A 15,277-nucleotide genomic window follows, 5' to 3' on the forward strand; every position below is an offset into this window, starting at 1 on the left:
GCGCCTTCCCTTGACAGCCCGACGAGGCGGAGGGAAGTGGGTCTGTCGGTCGGTTGAGAACGAGGCTCGGACTGCCGGGCCAGCGCGGAGCCGTTGCCATGGCAGCCGCCGCCGGGGGCGCGGGCGACGAGCCGCGCTCGGGCCGCTCGAGCTCGGATGGCGAGTGCGCGGTGGCGCCGGAGCCGCTGGCGGAAGCCGACGGCCTCTTCTCCTTCGCGGACTTGGGGTCCGCCCTGGTCGGCGGCGCAGGCCTTCCGGGCAGGGCGTCCGGGGGCTCCGAGTCCCCGCTGCGCTTCCTCCACGTCCTGTGGCAGCAGGACGCCGAGCCGCGGGACGAGCTGCGCTGCAAGATCCCGGCCGGCCGGCTCCGGCGCGCCACCAGGCCGCACCGGCGGCTCGGGCCCACGGGCAAGGAGGTGCACGGTGAGGGCGTGGAAGTGCAGGGTGGGGGCGAGGGGGTGCACGGTCGGGGTGAGAGGTGCAGGGTGGGGGCGAGGGGTGCAGGGTCGGGGCGAGGGGGTGCAGAGTCAGGGCGAGGGGGTGCAGGGTGGGGGCGAGGGGTGCTGGGTGGGGGCGAGGGGGTGCAGGGTCAGGGCGAGGGGGTGCAGGGTGGGGGCGAGGGGGTGCAGGGTGCAGGGTCAGGGCGAGGGGGTGCAGGGTGGGGGCGAGGGTTTCAGGGTCGGGGCGAAGGGGTGCACGGACCTGCCGCGCTTCTGATCTCTGCACCCCAGTGTTTGGAGGCCTCCCTGGACTACTGCTCAGTGCTCAGGGACCGCCGGGTCTCCTTTCACTATTGTAAATAATAATTATTACTATTAGAGCTGTTCAGGATCCGGGGCTTATTTTTAAAACATCTTCCTGCTTCAGTGGCAGTAGCCACCTCAGGCTTCTCTCACTCGGTAGGTCTGGAACTGAAACTTTCCATGACTGGGTGTTTATTACTGCCCGAACTGGCTGGTCTCCAACCGCGATCCTCCAAATCTCAGTCCCCTTGGTATTGTAGGACTGACTATATGCATGAACCACTAATCCCAGGCTGAGAATCCTGTTCATAGAGAGAGGGGGTAGCCAGAGCCTATAGCCAAGACTTACCAGCTTGTATAAAATCATAGGTCTGGATTGGACTGCCCTTCCACATTTGGCTCTTGGTAAACTTTGTACTCTTTCAGCTTCTGTTTACGATATGAGTAAGGCTACCGGCCTTTCCACAGTTGTGGCCAGAGTTAAATAAGATACTAAACATACAGCTATTGTCCTGCCTTTGTTGTGTGTTATACACTGTTTGCTGATACGGGGCTTTATCTCTAATTTGTGAGATACATTGTGATGTGATCATTGAAGTTGGATACTTACTTTGTGCATAACTTCATAAAGCAGAGACAAAATCAGTACTAAATGCTACTTTCTTTTTACTTCCAAGGTAGTAAATGCCTTTTGACCCTCCCAGCTTAAAACAAAACTGGCAGTACTCGGGTTGGAACTCAGGGCTCCTTGTTTTGCTAGGCTTTCTACCATCTGAGTCACGCCTCTAGCCTTTTGTGTTGTTTTGGTTAGTTTTTTGTTTGTTTTTTGTTAGTAACTAGTAAAAACAACAAAACAACCCATAGTTGGTTCAAGTAGCTAATTGTAGCATTGCAACAAAACTGAAGAGATGGAAAACAAGTGAGAATCCTTATGCAGTCTACCATGATTGCTTTTTAGATAACATCTTGCTTTTATATCCAGGCTGGCTCGGATCATGATCCTCCTAGCTATACTTCCAGAGTAGTTAAGATTATAGACATGAACCACCATGCCCAGTGATGCTCTGACCTTTCTGGAATGTTTTCCCTCCTTAGATCCATGAATATTTGTAATCTTCACAAAAATTCTTTAAAATTTGCCCATTTTACTAGAGAGGAAACTGAGGCTCTGAGAAATGGTCTTCCCCCAAGTCACATAGAAAGTGGCTGTCGATGTTAGAACCCAGGGACACAGGACATCCAGACTCGCCCCGCTGCCCTGCTGCTCTGCTCTGGTGTCTGCATGCTGTGGATGACATGGAAAATGGTGCCCTGTATGGGGAGGTTTAGGGTCCCATCTCAAACTCGCTGTGATTGTGTGAGTGTGTGTGGGTGTGTATGTGAGTGTGTGAGTCAGTGTATGCCCTGGGTGTTATCTCTTAGCTCTTTCACTCAAGGATGGTAGCTCTTTCACTCAAGGATGGTACTCTACCATTTGAACCACACTTCCACTTTCAGCTTTTTGCTAGCTAACTGGAGATGAGTCTCAAGGGTTTGTCAGCCTGGGCAGGCTTTGAACCCTGATTCTCAGATCTCAGTCTCCTGAGTAACTAGGGTTATAGTTATGAGCTACTGACACATAGCTACAAAGTGGCCTTTGTTGAGGTTTCTCCTTGCTCTGGGTGGTGGTTTGTATCCTGGCACCTTTGCTTCCCTTTAAATACTGTGGTGACTGCAGGTGGGTTAATAGGGAAAATAGGAAACATCACCTTCTAGTGCTTCATGGTAATTTTGTGTGTGTTGGGGGTGGGAGGGGGCACTGGGGCTTGAACTTGGGGTCTGAGTGCTATCTTTGATCTTTCATCCTCAAGGCTAGTATTCTACCACTTGATCCATAGCTCTTCTTCTGGCTTTTTGGTGTTTAATTGGAGATAAAAGTCTCATGGATTTTCTTGCCTGGACTGCTTCAACCCCAATTCTCAGATCTCAGCCTCCTGAGTAGCTAGGATTATAAGCGTAAGCCACCAGCACCCAGCTCTGGGTTTTCTTTTTTTAACTTATCTCTTTCTCTCTCTCTCTTCACAGCCCTAAAAAGACTGAGGGATTCAGCCAATGCCAATGATGTGGAAACAGGTGAATGTGCATAGTGGGTTTGGCTCTGTGGGTTCCTGGAGCTGGGGAGGGGGGAGTGCAGGGAAGAGCCAAGTAACTGATGCCTGGAAAGACAGGCTAGCACATGGCCTTGTGTTCTCTCTTAGCTTTGTTGATCAAGGCTGGTGTTCTACCACTTTAGCCACACCTCCTTTCTAGCCTTTGGTTGGTTAATTGGAGATGAAAGTTTGTATTTGGAGTCAGGCATTGGTGGCTCACATTGTAATCTTAGCTACTCAGGAGGCTAAGATCTGAGGATCAGGGTTCAAAGACAGCCAGGCAGACAAACCCTTGAGACTGTTATCTCCAGTTAACCAGCAAAAGCCTGGAAATAGAGCTGTTGCTCAAATGGTAGAGTGCTAGCAAAAAAGCTCAAATGACAGCACGACAGCACCCAGGACCCTGAGTTCAAGCCCCAGGAATGGCACACCCACAAAAAAAGTTTGGGTTTGTCTGCCTTTGAACCTCAATCCTCAAATTTCATCTTCCTGAGTAGCTAGGATTACAGGTGTGAGCCATAAATGCCTAGCTAGTATAAAGCTCACCCTTGGGCTGGGAAGTAGCTCAGCGGCAAAGCACTTGCCTAGTAAGTGCAATGTCCTGGGTTCAATCCCCAATACCAAGAAAGAGAAAACAACAACAAAATACAGTTTAAGGGTGGGAATGTGGCTTAGCCGTAGAGTGCTTGCCTAGCATGCATGAAACCTGGGTTCGATTCCTCAGTACCACAGAGACAGAAAAAGCCAGAAGTGGCACTGTGGCTCAAGTGGTAGAGTGCTAGCCTTGAGCAAAAAGAAGCCAGGAACAGTGTCCGGGCTTTAAGCCCCAGGACTAGCAAAAATAAAATAAAATAAAATTTAAAAAATGCAGGCACGGGGTCACTGTATTTACCATGACCTGTGCAGTCACCTGCCAGAGGCCAACCAGACTTGCATACAGATTCTCCTTCTCCCTTGTCACCCTGGGCCCCGCGGTGTCCTTTGGGATTCCGGATGCCAGGGGCCAGTGCTTGCTTTGGAGCTCGTGGCTAATGAGAACATTGTGCTTTCCCTGCCACGTGACCTCCGCCAGCTCCGGCGGCCTAGTGCGCTGGGAGGTCAGGTGGAGTGGCACCGCTGTGTGGCAGAGCACCTGGGGGGGGCAGGAGGGGGGAGCGTGCAGCTCGCAGGACACTCTGTCTGGTTTTCTGCTGCTGTTTTCCAGTACTCCCGAGCTGAGGAGGTGGGCACAGCATCAAAGGTAAACAACAAACTCAATCTAGGACAGAAAAATGAATTTTGTCTATGGACTTAATGCTTCCTATGAGTCAGAGAAAAGTGGTGTTGGCTTTCAATGGCCACTTTAACAAATTACCCCTCCTTAGTGGCTTAAGCAACACAAGTTCGTGATCATGCAACTCCCTGGGTCAGAACTCTAGTTCTCACTGACCAGGCTAAAATCTAGGTGCTAGCGATGCTGCATTGCTTTCTTTCTTTTTTTAAATTTCCCCCTTTGGTCAGTCATGAGGCTTGAACTCAGGGCCTGAGCACTGTCCCTGAGCTTTTTTGCTCAAGGCTAGCACTCTACCACTTGAGCTATAGCTCCACTTCCTTTTTTTTTGTGCTTAATTGGAGATAAGAGCCTCACATGGGGGCTTAAAAGCACCATCCTCAGATCTTAGCCTTCTGAGTAGATAAGATTACAGGTCTCAGCTACCAGCACCGGGCCACTCCTTGTTTCTTGGCTCTCAGCCTGGGCATCTTCCAAGCCGGTCACAATGGGCTCCACTCTTCGCTGACGCTCTCCAGTCCTTGGAGCAGAGAAGGGCTCTCTGACTACGAGGCCTTGACTGATTACACTGGGCCGGGATAATCCCAGATAATCTCTGCTTCCCATTGTCCTTAGCCTCAATCAGATCTGCAAAGTCGTTTTTGCCACGTAAGGAACTATCCTCGGTATTTCACCAACTATCCTTCCAATTCCTTTCCTATGCCAAGGCCTTTTTTTTTTTTTAAGTACCAGGGTTTGAGCTCAGGCCTCATGCTTAGAAAACTTTTCTTCCTGAGCTGGCTTTGGACTTTGATCCTCCAGTCCAAGCAGGCCTTGTGGGGAGCTAGTATATAGGCGTGACCTATATGGGCCCAGCCTGAGGCCTTTTCTTTTTTTCTTTTTTTTTTGGCCAGTCCTGGGCCTTGGACTCAGGGCCTGAGCACTGTCCCTGGCTTCTTCCCGCTCAAGGCTAGCACTCTGCCACCTGAGCCACAGCGCCCCTTCTGGCCGTTTTCCATATATGTGGTGCTGGGGAATCGAACCGAGAGCTTCATGTGTGGGAGGCAAGCACTCTTGCCACTAGGCCATATTCCCAGCCCCTGAGGCGTTTTCTTTATGATTTTACAAACTGCTATACATACCTGAGACGTGTAGCAGTCCTGTTTTGGGGACCAGAATGTTCTCCTTCCCCCAGTGCCCATCACTGTCCATGATGAGAACATTGCTGACTCAGCTGGAGGAGCGCTGCCTGGGTTTTGGGCAGAAGGTCAAATCCTTGAGAGGCTTCTAGCTGGGAGACAGGCACTAAAACGCTCGGCAGCACTCTCCCCCATTTCAGCTGATGTGTGCATTAGAGCCTAATGCCTCACACTTACCGTGCTCCTGAGTTCATAGAGGGACTTTCACACCCATTACTCTCCTCTCAGCAGCTCTGGAGATTGGCAGCGCAGATTACACCCATTTGCTATGACCTGGGGCCACGTCCAAGCCCCTGCTCACCCAGGCCCACTCTCCACTGCCGCGCTGTTGGCAGTATGCTCCTTACTTTTCTTTTGCAGTTGTGGGGCTTGAACTCTGGGCCTGGGCACTGCCTCTGAGCTCTTCAGCTCAAGGCTAAGGTCTCTACCACTTGAGCCACAGCGCCACTCCAAGGTTTCTAGTGGTTAATTGGAGATAAGAGTCTCACGGATTTTCCTTCCCCGGGCTGGCTTTGAACTGTGATCCTCCGGTCTCAGCCTCCTAAGTAGCTAGGATTATAGGCGTGAGCCACCGGCACCCAGCTTGCTCCTTACTTTTTGTGCCTGTAGTGGGGCTTGAACTCAGGGCCCTGGGTGCTGTTCCTTTTTCTGCTCGAGGCTGGCTGTCTGCCACGTGAGCCACACCTCCACTGCTGACTTTTTGGTGCTTAATTGGAGAAGGAATTTCAGAGACTTTCCTGCCCAGCTGGCTTCGAATCGTGACCCTCAGATCTCAGCTTCCTAAGTAGCTAGGATGACAGGCAGGAGCTCCCGCTGCCCAGCTTGCCCCCTGCTTGTTCACTTAGCTCAGCCTAGGACTTTGTCTTTGTGCCCCTTGGTCCTGAAGAACACAGATTCCTCACCATGCTGGCCCTGTGGGGGAGAAGCTGTCCCGTGCTTGGGGAATGCTTTGTCTCGGGGGCCCTGCCTCTTCCGGGACTGCAGCATAGCTAACATGTCTGCTTTGTTGCCCTCGCCCCGTCTTGGTGGTGTCAGTGCAGCAGCTGCTGGACGATGGCACGGATCCTTGCGCAGCTGACGACAAGGGCCGGACTGCCCTCCACTTCGCCTCCTGCAATGGCAATGACCAGATCGGTGAGTACTGGGCATGCGCAGGGCAGGGCAAGCCGCGTCTCCCCGGAGGCCAGCGGGAGTATCCTCAGATCCCCGAGTTTCTCAGTTGAAGATTGGCACCCTACCATTTGAGCCACAGCTCTACTTCTGGTTTTTGGGCGGTAAGTCTCATGGACGTTCCTGCCGGGGCTGCTTTGAACCGGGACCTTCAGACCTCAGCTTCCTGAACAGCTAGGACTGCAGGTGTGAGCCACCAGCGTGCGATGTCACCAGAACGGAGGAAAGGACATCTTCTGCTCTCCCCGTTCGACACCACAGTGAGAACAAGGCCACGAGACAGGGAGCCCCCCCCCTTGGTACCTCAGCTTGGGTTGTGACACTGCCAGGTTTGAGCAGAAAATTAGGGGACAGCCCTGAAGTTCAATCCCTAGCACCAGCACAGAGAAAACAACAAACAACCACAGAAGCTGGAGGTATGGCTCAAATGGTAGAGCACCAGCCCAGCAAGCGTGAAGCCCCGAGTTCAAACCCTAGTACCACACACACACCAAAAAAAAACCCCAGCTTGGTTCTGTAGTGCTTGAATGGGTCCGTTCTGGCCTCCAGGGTCCCACACAGGACCCCCATTGCATGTGAATGAGGATACATGGATGAGGAGATGGATGGATAGAAAAAATGAATGACAGAAGCGACACACTTTGAGCAAGCCTCAGGAGCTGAACTCGGGGCGCGGCTCCCATTAAAACCATTCCTCTTGGTTCTCCTCCAGTGCAGCTGCTTCTGGACCACGGGGCTGACCCCAACCAGCGGGACGGCCTGGGCAACACACCTCTGCACCTGGGTGAGTCCCCAGAAGCCGCCCGGAGACCTCTAGAGCACAGACTGGCCCCCACGGTGGGGCACTTCGTGTCCCTTGGGATCCCAGCGAGCCTGAGCCCCCCGGGCTGCACGCGCTCCTAGCCTGGGTCTCCCGCCTGCCCCGTCACTCGGCCTTCAGCTGTCCCTCAGCAGGCGAGATGCAGTCCCGAGACACGGCGTCTTCACTGAAAGCATGGTGCTGACTATGGCTTGCGCGGTGGGGCCCGTCTCCAGGCCTAGCTCCTCCTGATGCACAAGGAGAGAATTAGATGTGATTGCTCAGTCGTGCCCTGATGCCACCATGGTGACACAGTGACACCTCTGTAGGAGGCGTACCTTGGTGCAAGCATATACAGAGACCCAGCCCACGGCCCTCCTCCTGGATTCTCTTTCTTTTTTTTTTTTCTTTACCAATCCTGGAGCTTGAAATCAGAGCCGGAGTATTGTCCCTGAGATTTTGCTCAAGGCTAGTGCTTTACCACTTGAACCACTTGAACAGCTCTGCTTTTGCTTTTTATTTTTGTTTTTGGTAGTTTAATGGTGATAAGGAGTGTGTGTGTGTGTGTGTGTGTGTGTGTGTGTGTGTTCCAGAACTGAGGCTTGAATTCGGGACCTGCACTCTTCCTTAGCTTTTTGCTCAAGGCTAGCATCCTCCCACTTGAACTCCACTTCTGCTTTTTTGATGGTTAATTGGATATAAGAGCCTTCACAAACTTTCCTTCTCAGGCTGGCTTGGAACTGGGATTCTCAGATCCCAGTGTCCTGAGTAGCTAGGATTACAGGCGTGAGCCTCCCACGCCCATCAGTACCTGGATTCTTAAATCTCTGTTCTTCATTCTCAGCGGCCTGCACCAACCACGTCCCTGTCATCACTACGCTGCTTCGAGGAGGTATGTGGCCCCGTCTCCGCCTTGCTCCCTCCTCTCATCCCTAGCGCTCATCCAGCGCGCTTCCCTCTGCCTGTTCCCGCAGGGGCCCGTGTAGATGCCCTGGACAGAGCTGGCCGCACACCCCTGCACCTGGCCAAGTCGAAGCTGAACATCCTGCAGGAGGGCCATTCTCAGTGTCTGGAGGCCGTGCGGCTGGAGGTGAAGCAGGTGAGCACGCCCTCCCGTGCTCCCACACCTGCCCCGGGTCCCAGGGCTCCGCGTCCGTCTCCTACCGACCCCAGGGGACTCCTGCATCGGGCCCACCCACAGCAGCAGCACCCCGCCAGACCCCTTTGCGCCCCCTGTCTGGGTCGAGTCAGGCGGCTGCAGCTTAGCTCCGCCCCTCCCGTAGATCATCCACATGCTGCGGGAGTATCTGGAGCGCCTGGGGCAGCATGAGCAGCGGGACCGGCTGGATGACCTCTGCACCCGGCTCCAGATGACCAGCACCAAAGAGCAGGTAGGCTGCGGCCACAGGCGGCATGGCGGGCTCGCCTGTGCCTGTGGGGTGCCAGCCCACCGTGGCCCTTGGCCCCCCGCCATTGCCTTTGCGCCTACAGGCGCTGCTCACGGCCCCGCCGCCTGGCTGGGGCACCAGACAATATCTGCTTTGTAGGGGTGGGACAGGGTAGTGGGGGGCCTGGCACCCTGGAGCAGAGCCTGCCTTTCCTCTTGCAGGTGGATGAGGTGACTGACCTCCTGGCCAGCTTCACCTCCCTGAGTTTACAGATGCAGAACATGGAGAAGAGGTAGCAAGAGCGCCCCCTGCCGGCCGCTCTGCCGCGGCCCCGCCCCTCCGCTCGCCTCTACCAAGAAAAGCCCGGGGGACTTTGGAACTGTGCTGTTCCTCCTCAGACGCTCTCCACCTGAGCGGCTCTCAGCCCGTCTCCGTCATCTCCGTAGACCCAGGCCCGCCTGCGCTGCACCGGGCACCCTGCAACCACACTTCAGCTCTGGCTCACGTGAGCCGCTGTCCCCAGGCCTCTGGCCCCCTCAGCAGGCCTCCATGCTCCTTCCCAGCTAGGGGCTGGCTTCCAGCCGGTTCCCTCGGGCCACCCCAAGCCTTTTGTGGTGGGCCGGCCCTGGCCCTCTCTCCAGCACTGAGGTTTAGCCCATTGCCGGACTTTTGAGGAGACTCTGCATCAGAAGGGGGGGAGGGTGTGGTGCGGAAGCACCCTGCTGACTCCAAAAGAGAATCTTCCCCAGCCCTTTCCCTGGCAGTCATGGAAACGGCAAGAGGGGTTCATTTTGCAGCTTAGTTGTCATAAGCTGATTGTGGCCCCAGGATGCCCCTATCAGGTGGCACCCTGACCATCCAGGGTCCTGTAGGCTGCGTGGCTATGACTAAGTCTACACACACACACACACACACACACACACGCACGCACGACGCGCAGATGGTTCAGAATTACCTAGGGGCTGGATGCGGTCGCAGAGGTCTGTAGTCGAGGGAAACAGTAGCTGGGCTAATGGGAGCAGCAAGTTGGGAGGGGCCAGGCAAACGCTACCATCCCGGCTACTGAGGAGGCTGAGATCTGAGGGCCACAGTCCAGAAATGCCTCGGAGACTCTCATTACCAATTAACCAGCAAAAAAAACTGGAAGTGAAGGTATGGCTCAAGTGGTTGAGTGCCAGCCTTGAGTGAAAAGGCCAAGTGAGAACTTGAGGCTCTGAGTTCACATCCCACTAACCAGCACAAACATTCAAGGGAAATGGCTGGTGGCTCAGAGCGATCACAACAGGCTAGTGAAGCCCGAGGCCCTGAGGTCAAACCCCCCCCCAAGTACCATAAGTCCAGACAAGCCAAAGAATGTGGGCTGCCTTCAGAAGCTAGAAGAGGCAAGGAAATGGATTCTCTCCTTGGGACTTTCAGAAGGAAACTAGCTTTGCTGACAACTGGACTTTAGCTCAGAGACCGATTTTAGATTATAGCCTCCAGAAACCCATGAGAATACGTCTGTGTTGTTTGTTGCCGTAGCAACAGGAAACCAATAAAGTAGATGCTCACATTCATCACTGAGAAGGCCTTTGGTCCCACGAGCAGCCCGGGCCCCACCCAGCAGGAGCAGGGGGCTCTCTGTTGCACCCAGCCTGGGGTGCCATTGGGGGAAACCTAAGGGTGGGCACTGGGAGACACTGGCCGCGGACGGTGCTCATTCCACGGGCCAACTGGCTCTGCCCCACCTTCTCACCAAGTTGGAAGCCTTGGCCACTTTCGGAGGAGGAGTTTGTCCCCAGCCCACAGCTAGGCATGCTCCAGGCCTGACTGAACTCCCAGAATCTAGCTGCTCGGCCCAGGGTGAAGGGGGAGAGATACTGGCCCTCAGGATCCTGTAGGAGGTTGGGGGGAGCCGAGGAGAGGAAGGCAAAGTGCTGTGGCAGCACTGAGAGTCGGGCTGCGGGGCCCGGGGGATGGGGGGCAGGAAGGTGCCTTACAGGTCAATCATCAAGCACCGCCAGGCAGACGGCCGGACAATCTGCCTTGGCCCATTTCTATCCAGGATGTTTCCTGTAGCCCCAAATTGGTCTGCAGAGCCAGCCAGATAAAGTCAACCCAGACGGGAGAGTGAGTCAGAAAACACAAGAGGGCCCTGTGTGCTGGCCTGGGTGGGGGCAGGCCAGAACGCAGCGGAAGTTGTCCTCGGGGATCCGGTCTGTTGCCAGCAGCTCCCATGGTGGCAGAGGGTTGGCGTGGCCGGGGGCGGGAAGAAGGCTGGCATCGTTGGTGATTTTACCTTGTGCCGGGAATCCATTCTGGCCCATTCCATTCGTGTGAGCAATCTCTACTGAACACTTGCTCTGGCTAGCAGTGTTCTAACTACTGTGATTGATGTGCAGGTAAGAAAGCAGGCCTGCCAAGACCCCCCACCCACCCACCCAGGTACCTGGGGCTGGGACATGGAGATACCCCCCCCCCCCCAATTCATGATGTTTGTACCAGCCCTGGAAACAGAGCCTCCTCACAAAGACAGTATGATGCTTACTGAGCCACTGCCATCATTTGGGCACCATGTGCCTACTTAGCTCCTGGCTGGTCCCTTCCGCCAAGATTGCCTTCGCCCCAGACTGTCAGCAGCTGAGCCAAGACCAGGACAGAAGGCCAGGCCACTCACCAGGGTGATCCCAACAGAGTCCTCTCCAGCTCCGAAGCCCTGAAGGATGATGGCCTGCATCCCTGGGGCCCCCGTGATCAGGCAGAGGCAGGCTGGAGGGCCTGGTGGAGACCAGGATGACCCCCAGGGGACTGCCTCAGGATGGATGCACCCCGTGCTTCCGATGGGACCTGGCACCACCGGAGTACAGGCCTGCTTTCAAGACCCAGAGAAGTCACAGCGTGAAGAACAGGAGCAGGGGTGTGTGTGTGTGTTCACGCGTGCACGTGCACACACATGCATGCCAGTGTTAGGGCCTCACACTCTTGCTTAGCTTTTTTGCTCCAGACTAGTTAATGCTCTGCCACTTGAGCCACACCTCTACATGGACTTTCCTGGCTTCTAATCACGAGCCTCAGATCTCAGCCTCCTCAGTAGCTAGGATTACATAGGTTCCAGCCGCCCATACTTGGCAGGACCCAGGGTTAGAAGCAGACGCCTTTCTGCTGGGTTCCCCAGTGCTCTGAGCTTTCCTCGCAGGTCCCCAGATGCCCTCTGCCATCTTCCTTCTCGGCTCCACAACTGTCCAGAGTCAGGGACCTGGGGACTCTTGCAGGTGGCACTAGACCCCATTCTGGCTTCCCGGGCCCGCACTACCCTGTTGCCTGCCCGCCTCCCTCCCTCCCCCCCCCCCCCCCCCCCCGCCGACACTTAACTTGGCTCTAAGTGGAAGACTCAATAAATCAGTCTGGTCCTCTTACTCAATTTCTGTTCAGCCTGTTCCTCTGGCTTTCCTATCCCCTAGCTGCAGCCAAGAGTTCACAAATGAGGCCTCTATCGGGGCTGAGCAAGCAATATTCATTAGGCAACCTCTGGGTGGTTAATTGGTGTTTATTTCCCCAGCTCCACACCTCCAAGTGGACAGATGGCTGATGCTGTCCGTGACAGCCCCAGGCAAAGGGGGGGGGGCTCTTTGGGGGGTCTGCCTGCCTGCCTCTCCTCCCCAGCACGAACTGTAGCCGCACAGCATAGGGGCATCAGAAAGTCACTTTGCTTTTCTCATTCAAGTTCCTCCAAGAAAGTCCTTCCTAGCGAGGCGCTGGTGGCTCAAGCCTATAATCCTAGCCACTCAGGCTGAGATCTGAGGATCGCAGTTCAAAGCCAGCCCTCGCAGGAAAGTCTGTGAGACTCTTATCTCCAAGTTACCACCAGAAAACTGGAAGTGAAGCTGTGGCTCTAAGTGGTAGAGACCTAGCCTTGAGTGGAAGAGCCCTGAGTTCAAGCCCCACAACCTCCAAATAAAAGGGGGGAAAAAAAAAGCCCTTCCTGCCTCTTCCCCTAAGAATAGCAACGAGAGAATTGCAGTCACAGGAACCTGAGTTAAGACCTAAGTTCTTTTTTTTTTTTTTAATTTATTTTGCCAGTCCTGGGGCTTGGACTCAGTCCTGGGACTTGAGCACTGTTCCCGGCTTCTTTTTGCTCAAGGCTAGCACTCTGCCACTTGAGCCACAGCGCCACTTCTGGCCGTTTTCTATATATGTGGTGCTGGGGAATTGAACCCAGGGCTTCATGTATATGAGTCAAGCACTCTTGCCACTAGGCCATATTCCCAACCCCAAGACCTAAGTTCTATTCCAGCCTATCCCTGTGATCTTGGGCACAGCACTTAATCTTTCCTGCCTCTGTTTCCCCTCGAAGCTGCTCCCTCGGCTGTCCCCACCACCACCCTAGGTGCCCAAGCCGGAAGTCCAGGTATCATCTGGAACTTCGCTGTCCCGCTGGCCCTCTATCCATCCGCAAGTCCTGACAGCCATATGTCCAATGGTTGACCATCGATGTCCCTCCCACTGCCTGTCCTCTTGCCTCTCTGGCATCTCACCAGGCTTCCTGACGATCTCCCTGCCCCATCTGTGGACCCACTCTAGTGGTCCCTAAACCTCAAGTCACTCTGGTCTCCTCCAGCGGTTCCCGATGAGCCTTGGGACACAGAACAGTCTCTATCCAGATCAGAGTCCTTTAACACATCCTGCCTCCTTCCTGTGGGAACTCCCAGGCTCACCCTGCCCCCCACGCCACATGCCAGCGGCATCCGGGGGCACGTCCTGCCTGAGGACTGGGATTTGCCTTTTCCTGGGGACTGGACGGCTCCCTCAACCAGGACTTGGCTGGGGTCTCCCATCTAGTAGCTCCTCCTGGGCCCTGGAGGCAGCAGTGAGAGCTCATTCAGCCTGGTTCCAGTCCCATTGATTGTTTCTTCCAAAGTAATACAACCATCTGCTCTTCCAAGTACTTTATTAGCCCCTGAAGCAAACCGGGGAACCCAGGATGTGGCTTAGTGGTAGAGTGTTTGCCTAGCATGCATGAAGCCCTGGGTTCGATTCCTCAGTACCATGTAAGCAGAAAAAAAAGCTGGAAGTGGCGCTGTGGCTCAAGGGGTAGAGTGCTAGCCTTGGGCAAAAGAAGCTCAGGGACAGTGCTCAGGCCCTGAGTTCAAGCCCCAGGACTGGCGTGAAGTTTCCACTCCCTTGCCACCTGCAGCTGATCGGATACTACCTGCTGCAGCCGCCCTGCTGGTGTTCGTGCGTGCCCGCCTGCGCGTCTTTCCCTGCCCTGCTCTAGGAAAACGCTATTCACGTTGGGACCCTGGCTTGTGTCACCCTTGAGGGCAGGAGCTTCCTCCCCGAGGTCCTCTCGGCCCCTGAGCCCCAATGGGGCCTTTCGTTATGTCTCATTCTGCATGTCACAGTGCTCTTCCTTTCCTGTGTTTGGCTCACCAGGGCCCAGTCGTTGCGGCCTTCCCCTCTAGCCTGGATTGAGGCAGGCTCCCAGATGGTGTAAGGAAAAAGGAAGAAAGAAGAAGGGGGAGAGGGGGAAGGGGTGCCCTGTGCTCGCATATCAAGTATGTGCTGCAGGAGTCCTCTGCCAGTCAGGCCTCTGGGCCCTGTGTGGTTCCACAGAGTCCCTGAGCCACTGTGCACGGTCCCACTGGTGTGGCTGAGCACACACAAATCCCGGCTGTGTCTGGCTGGCTGGGTAATCCAGAGGCTCTCAGAGATGTGGGAGAAATGGTGCCGGGCCTGGGGTGGGAGTCTGTTCCCCAGGACTAGAGGGAATTGCTCCCCTCACTGGTCTCAGCCCTCAGCTACCACTCTGGCCTCCGAGTTGGCGGCAGGTGTGCGCTGTGATGAGGATGCAGCTGCCGTCTGTGCGGGCGGGCGGGTGAGCGGGCAGGCGGGGCAGTCCCAGGGCGCCGGCCGCAGGGAGGTAAGCCAGGGAGCCCTGGAAGCCGCAGGGCCTCCGTCCTCAGCCCCAGGGCTAATGAACATTATTGATGTACAGGAAGGGAGGGAGGGAGGTGGGCATCTTGGAAACCATCAAGACTGATTTATTGGTTAATTAGTGGTTTCCACAGCCACGGCCATCCTCAGCTGTGGGGGGAGGGAGAGGGGGAGCCACAGAGGCCAGCTGGGGCTCAAGGGTGGCACAGTGTGTCTCCTAAAGCAAAAGTGGTTGAGGGAACAAGGCAAGGTCCATTCCGACAAGGAAATGGCCCCAGGACTGGACACACCCCAACCCCCTTTGGGCCCCATTGTCCAAGTAGACTCGTAGAACTCTCCTAAGGAGGGACCTGGAGCTCTCCGGGATTTTAGAGCATCCAGTCAGATGTAGGAGCTGGAAAATTAGGAAAGCAAAGCCGAACAATGAAGAAGGTAGCTGTGGCTCACGCCCGGAATCCTAGCCACTCAGGGGGCTGAGATCTGAAATGCAGTTCAGAGCCGGCCCAGGCAGGAAAGTCTGTTGAGACTCTCATCTCCAATTAACTACCAGAAAACTGGAAGTGGTGCTATGGCTCCAAGTGGTAAAGTGCTTAGCCTTGAACAAAGTAACTCAGGGGAGCCTGGCACGGTGGCTCACGCCTGTCATCCTAGTTACTCAGGGGGTTCAGATCTGATGATCGTGGTTCA

General features: G+C 55.1%; 1 protein-coding gene across 4 annotated transcripts in view; it reads left to right on the forward strand.

Moving 5' to 3' along the window:
* Positions 1–15,277, forward strand: part of Ankrd54 (ankyrin repeat domain 54) — a 26,008-nt gene continuing 10,731 nt past the window's right edge. For 2 of the 4 annotated variants that reach the window (XR_007212320.1, XR_007212321.1), the window contains exons 1-8: positions 1–423; positions 2,808–2,855; positions 6,356–6,454; positions 7,203–7,274; positions 8,134–8,181; positions 8,264–8,388; positions 8,573–8,680; positions 8,899–10,003. Coding sequence is in view for 2 of the 4 variants with exons in the window: in XM_048355679.1 (XP_048211636.1) it covers positions 99–423; positions 2,808–2,855; positions 6,356–6,454; positions 7,203–7,274; positions 8,134–8,181; positions 8,264–8,388; positions 8,573–8,680; positions 8,899–8,973 (900 nt within the window). In the remaining 2 variants the exon portion in view is untranslated. Of the gene's footprint in view, positions 424–2,807; positions 2,856–6,355; positions 6,455–7,202; positions 7,275–8,133; positions 8,182–8,263; positions 8,389–8,572; positions 8,681–8,898; positions 10,234–15,277 lie in introns of those variants that run through there. The other 2 variants (XM_048355679.1, XM_048355694.1) reach the window with 2 other exon arrangements.

Source organism: Perognathus longimembris, chromosome 1 (assembly GCF_023159225.1).
Source record: "Perognathus longimembris pacificus isolate PPM17 chromosome 1, ASM2315922v1, whole genome shotgun sequence".
NCBI classification, from domain to species: Eukaryota; Metazoa; Chordata; class Mammalia; order Rodentia; family Heteromyidae; genus Perognathus; species Perognathus longimembris.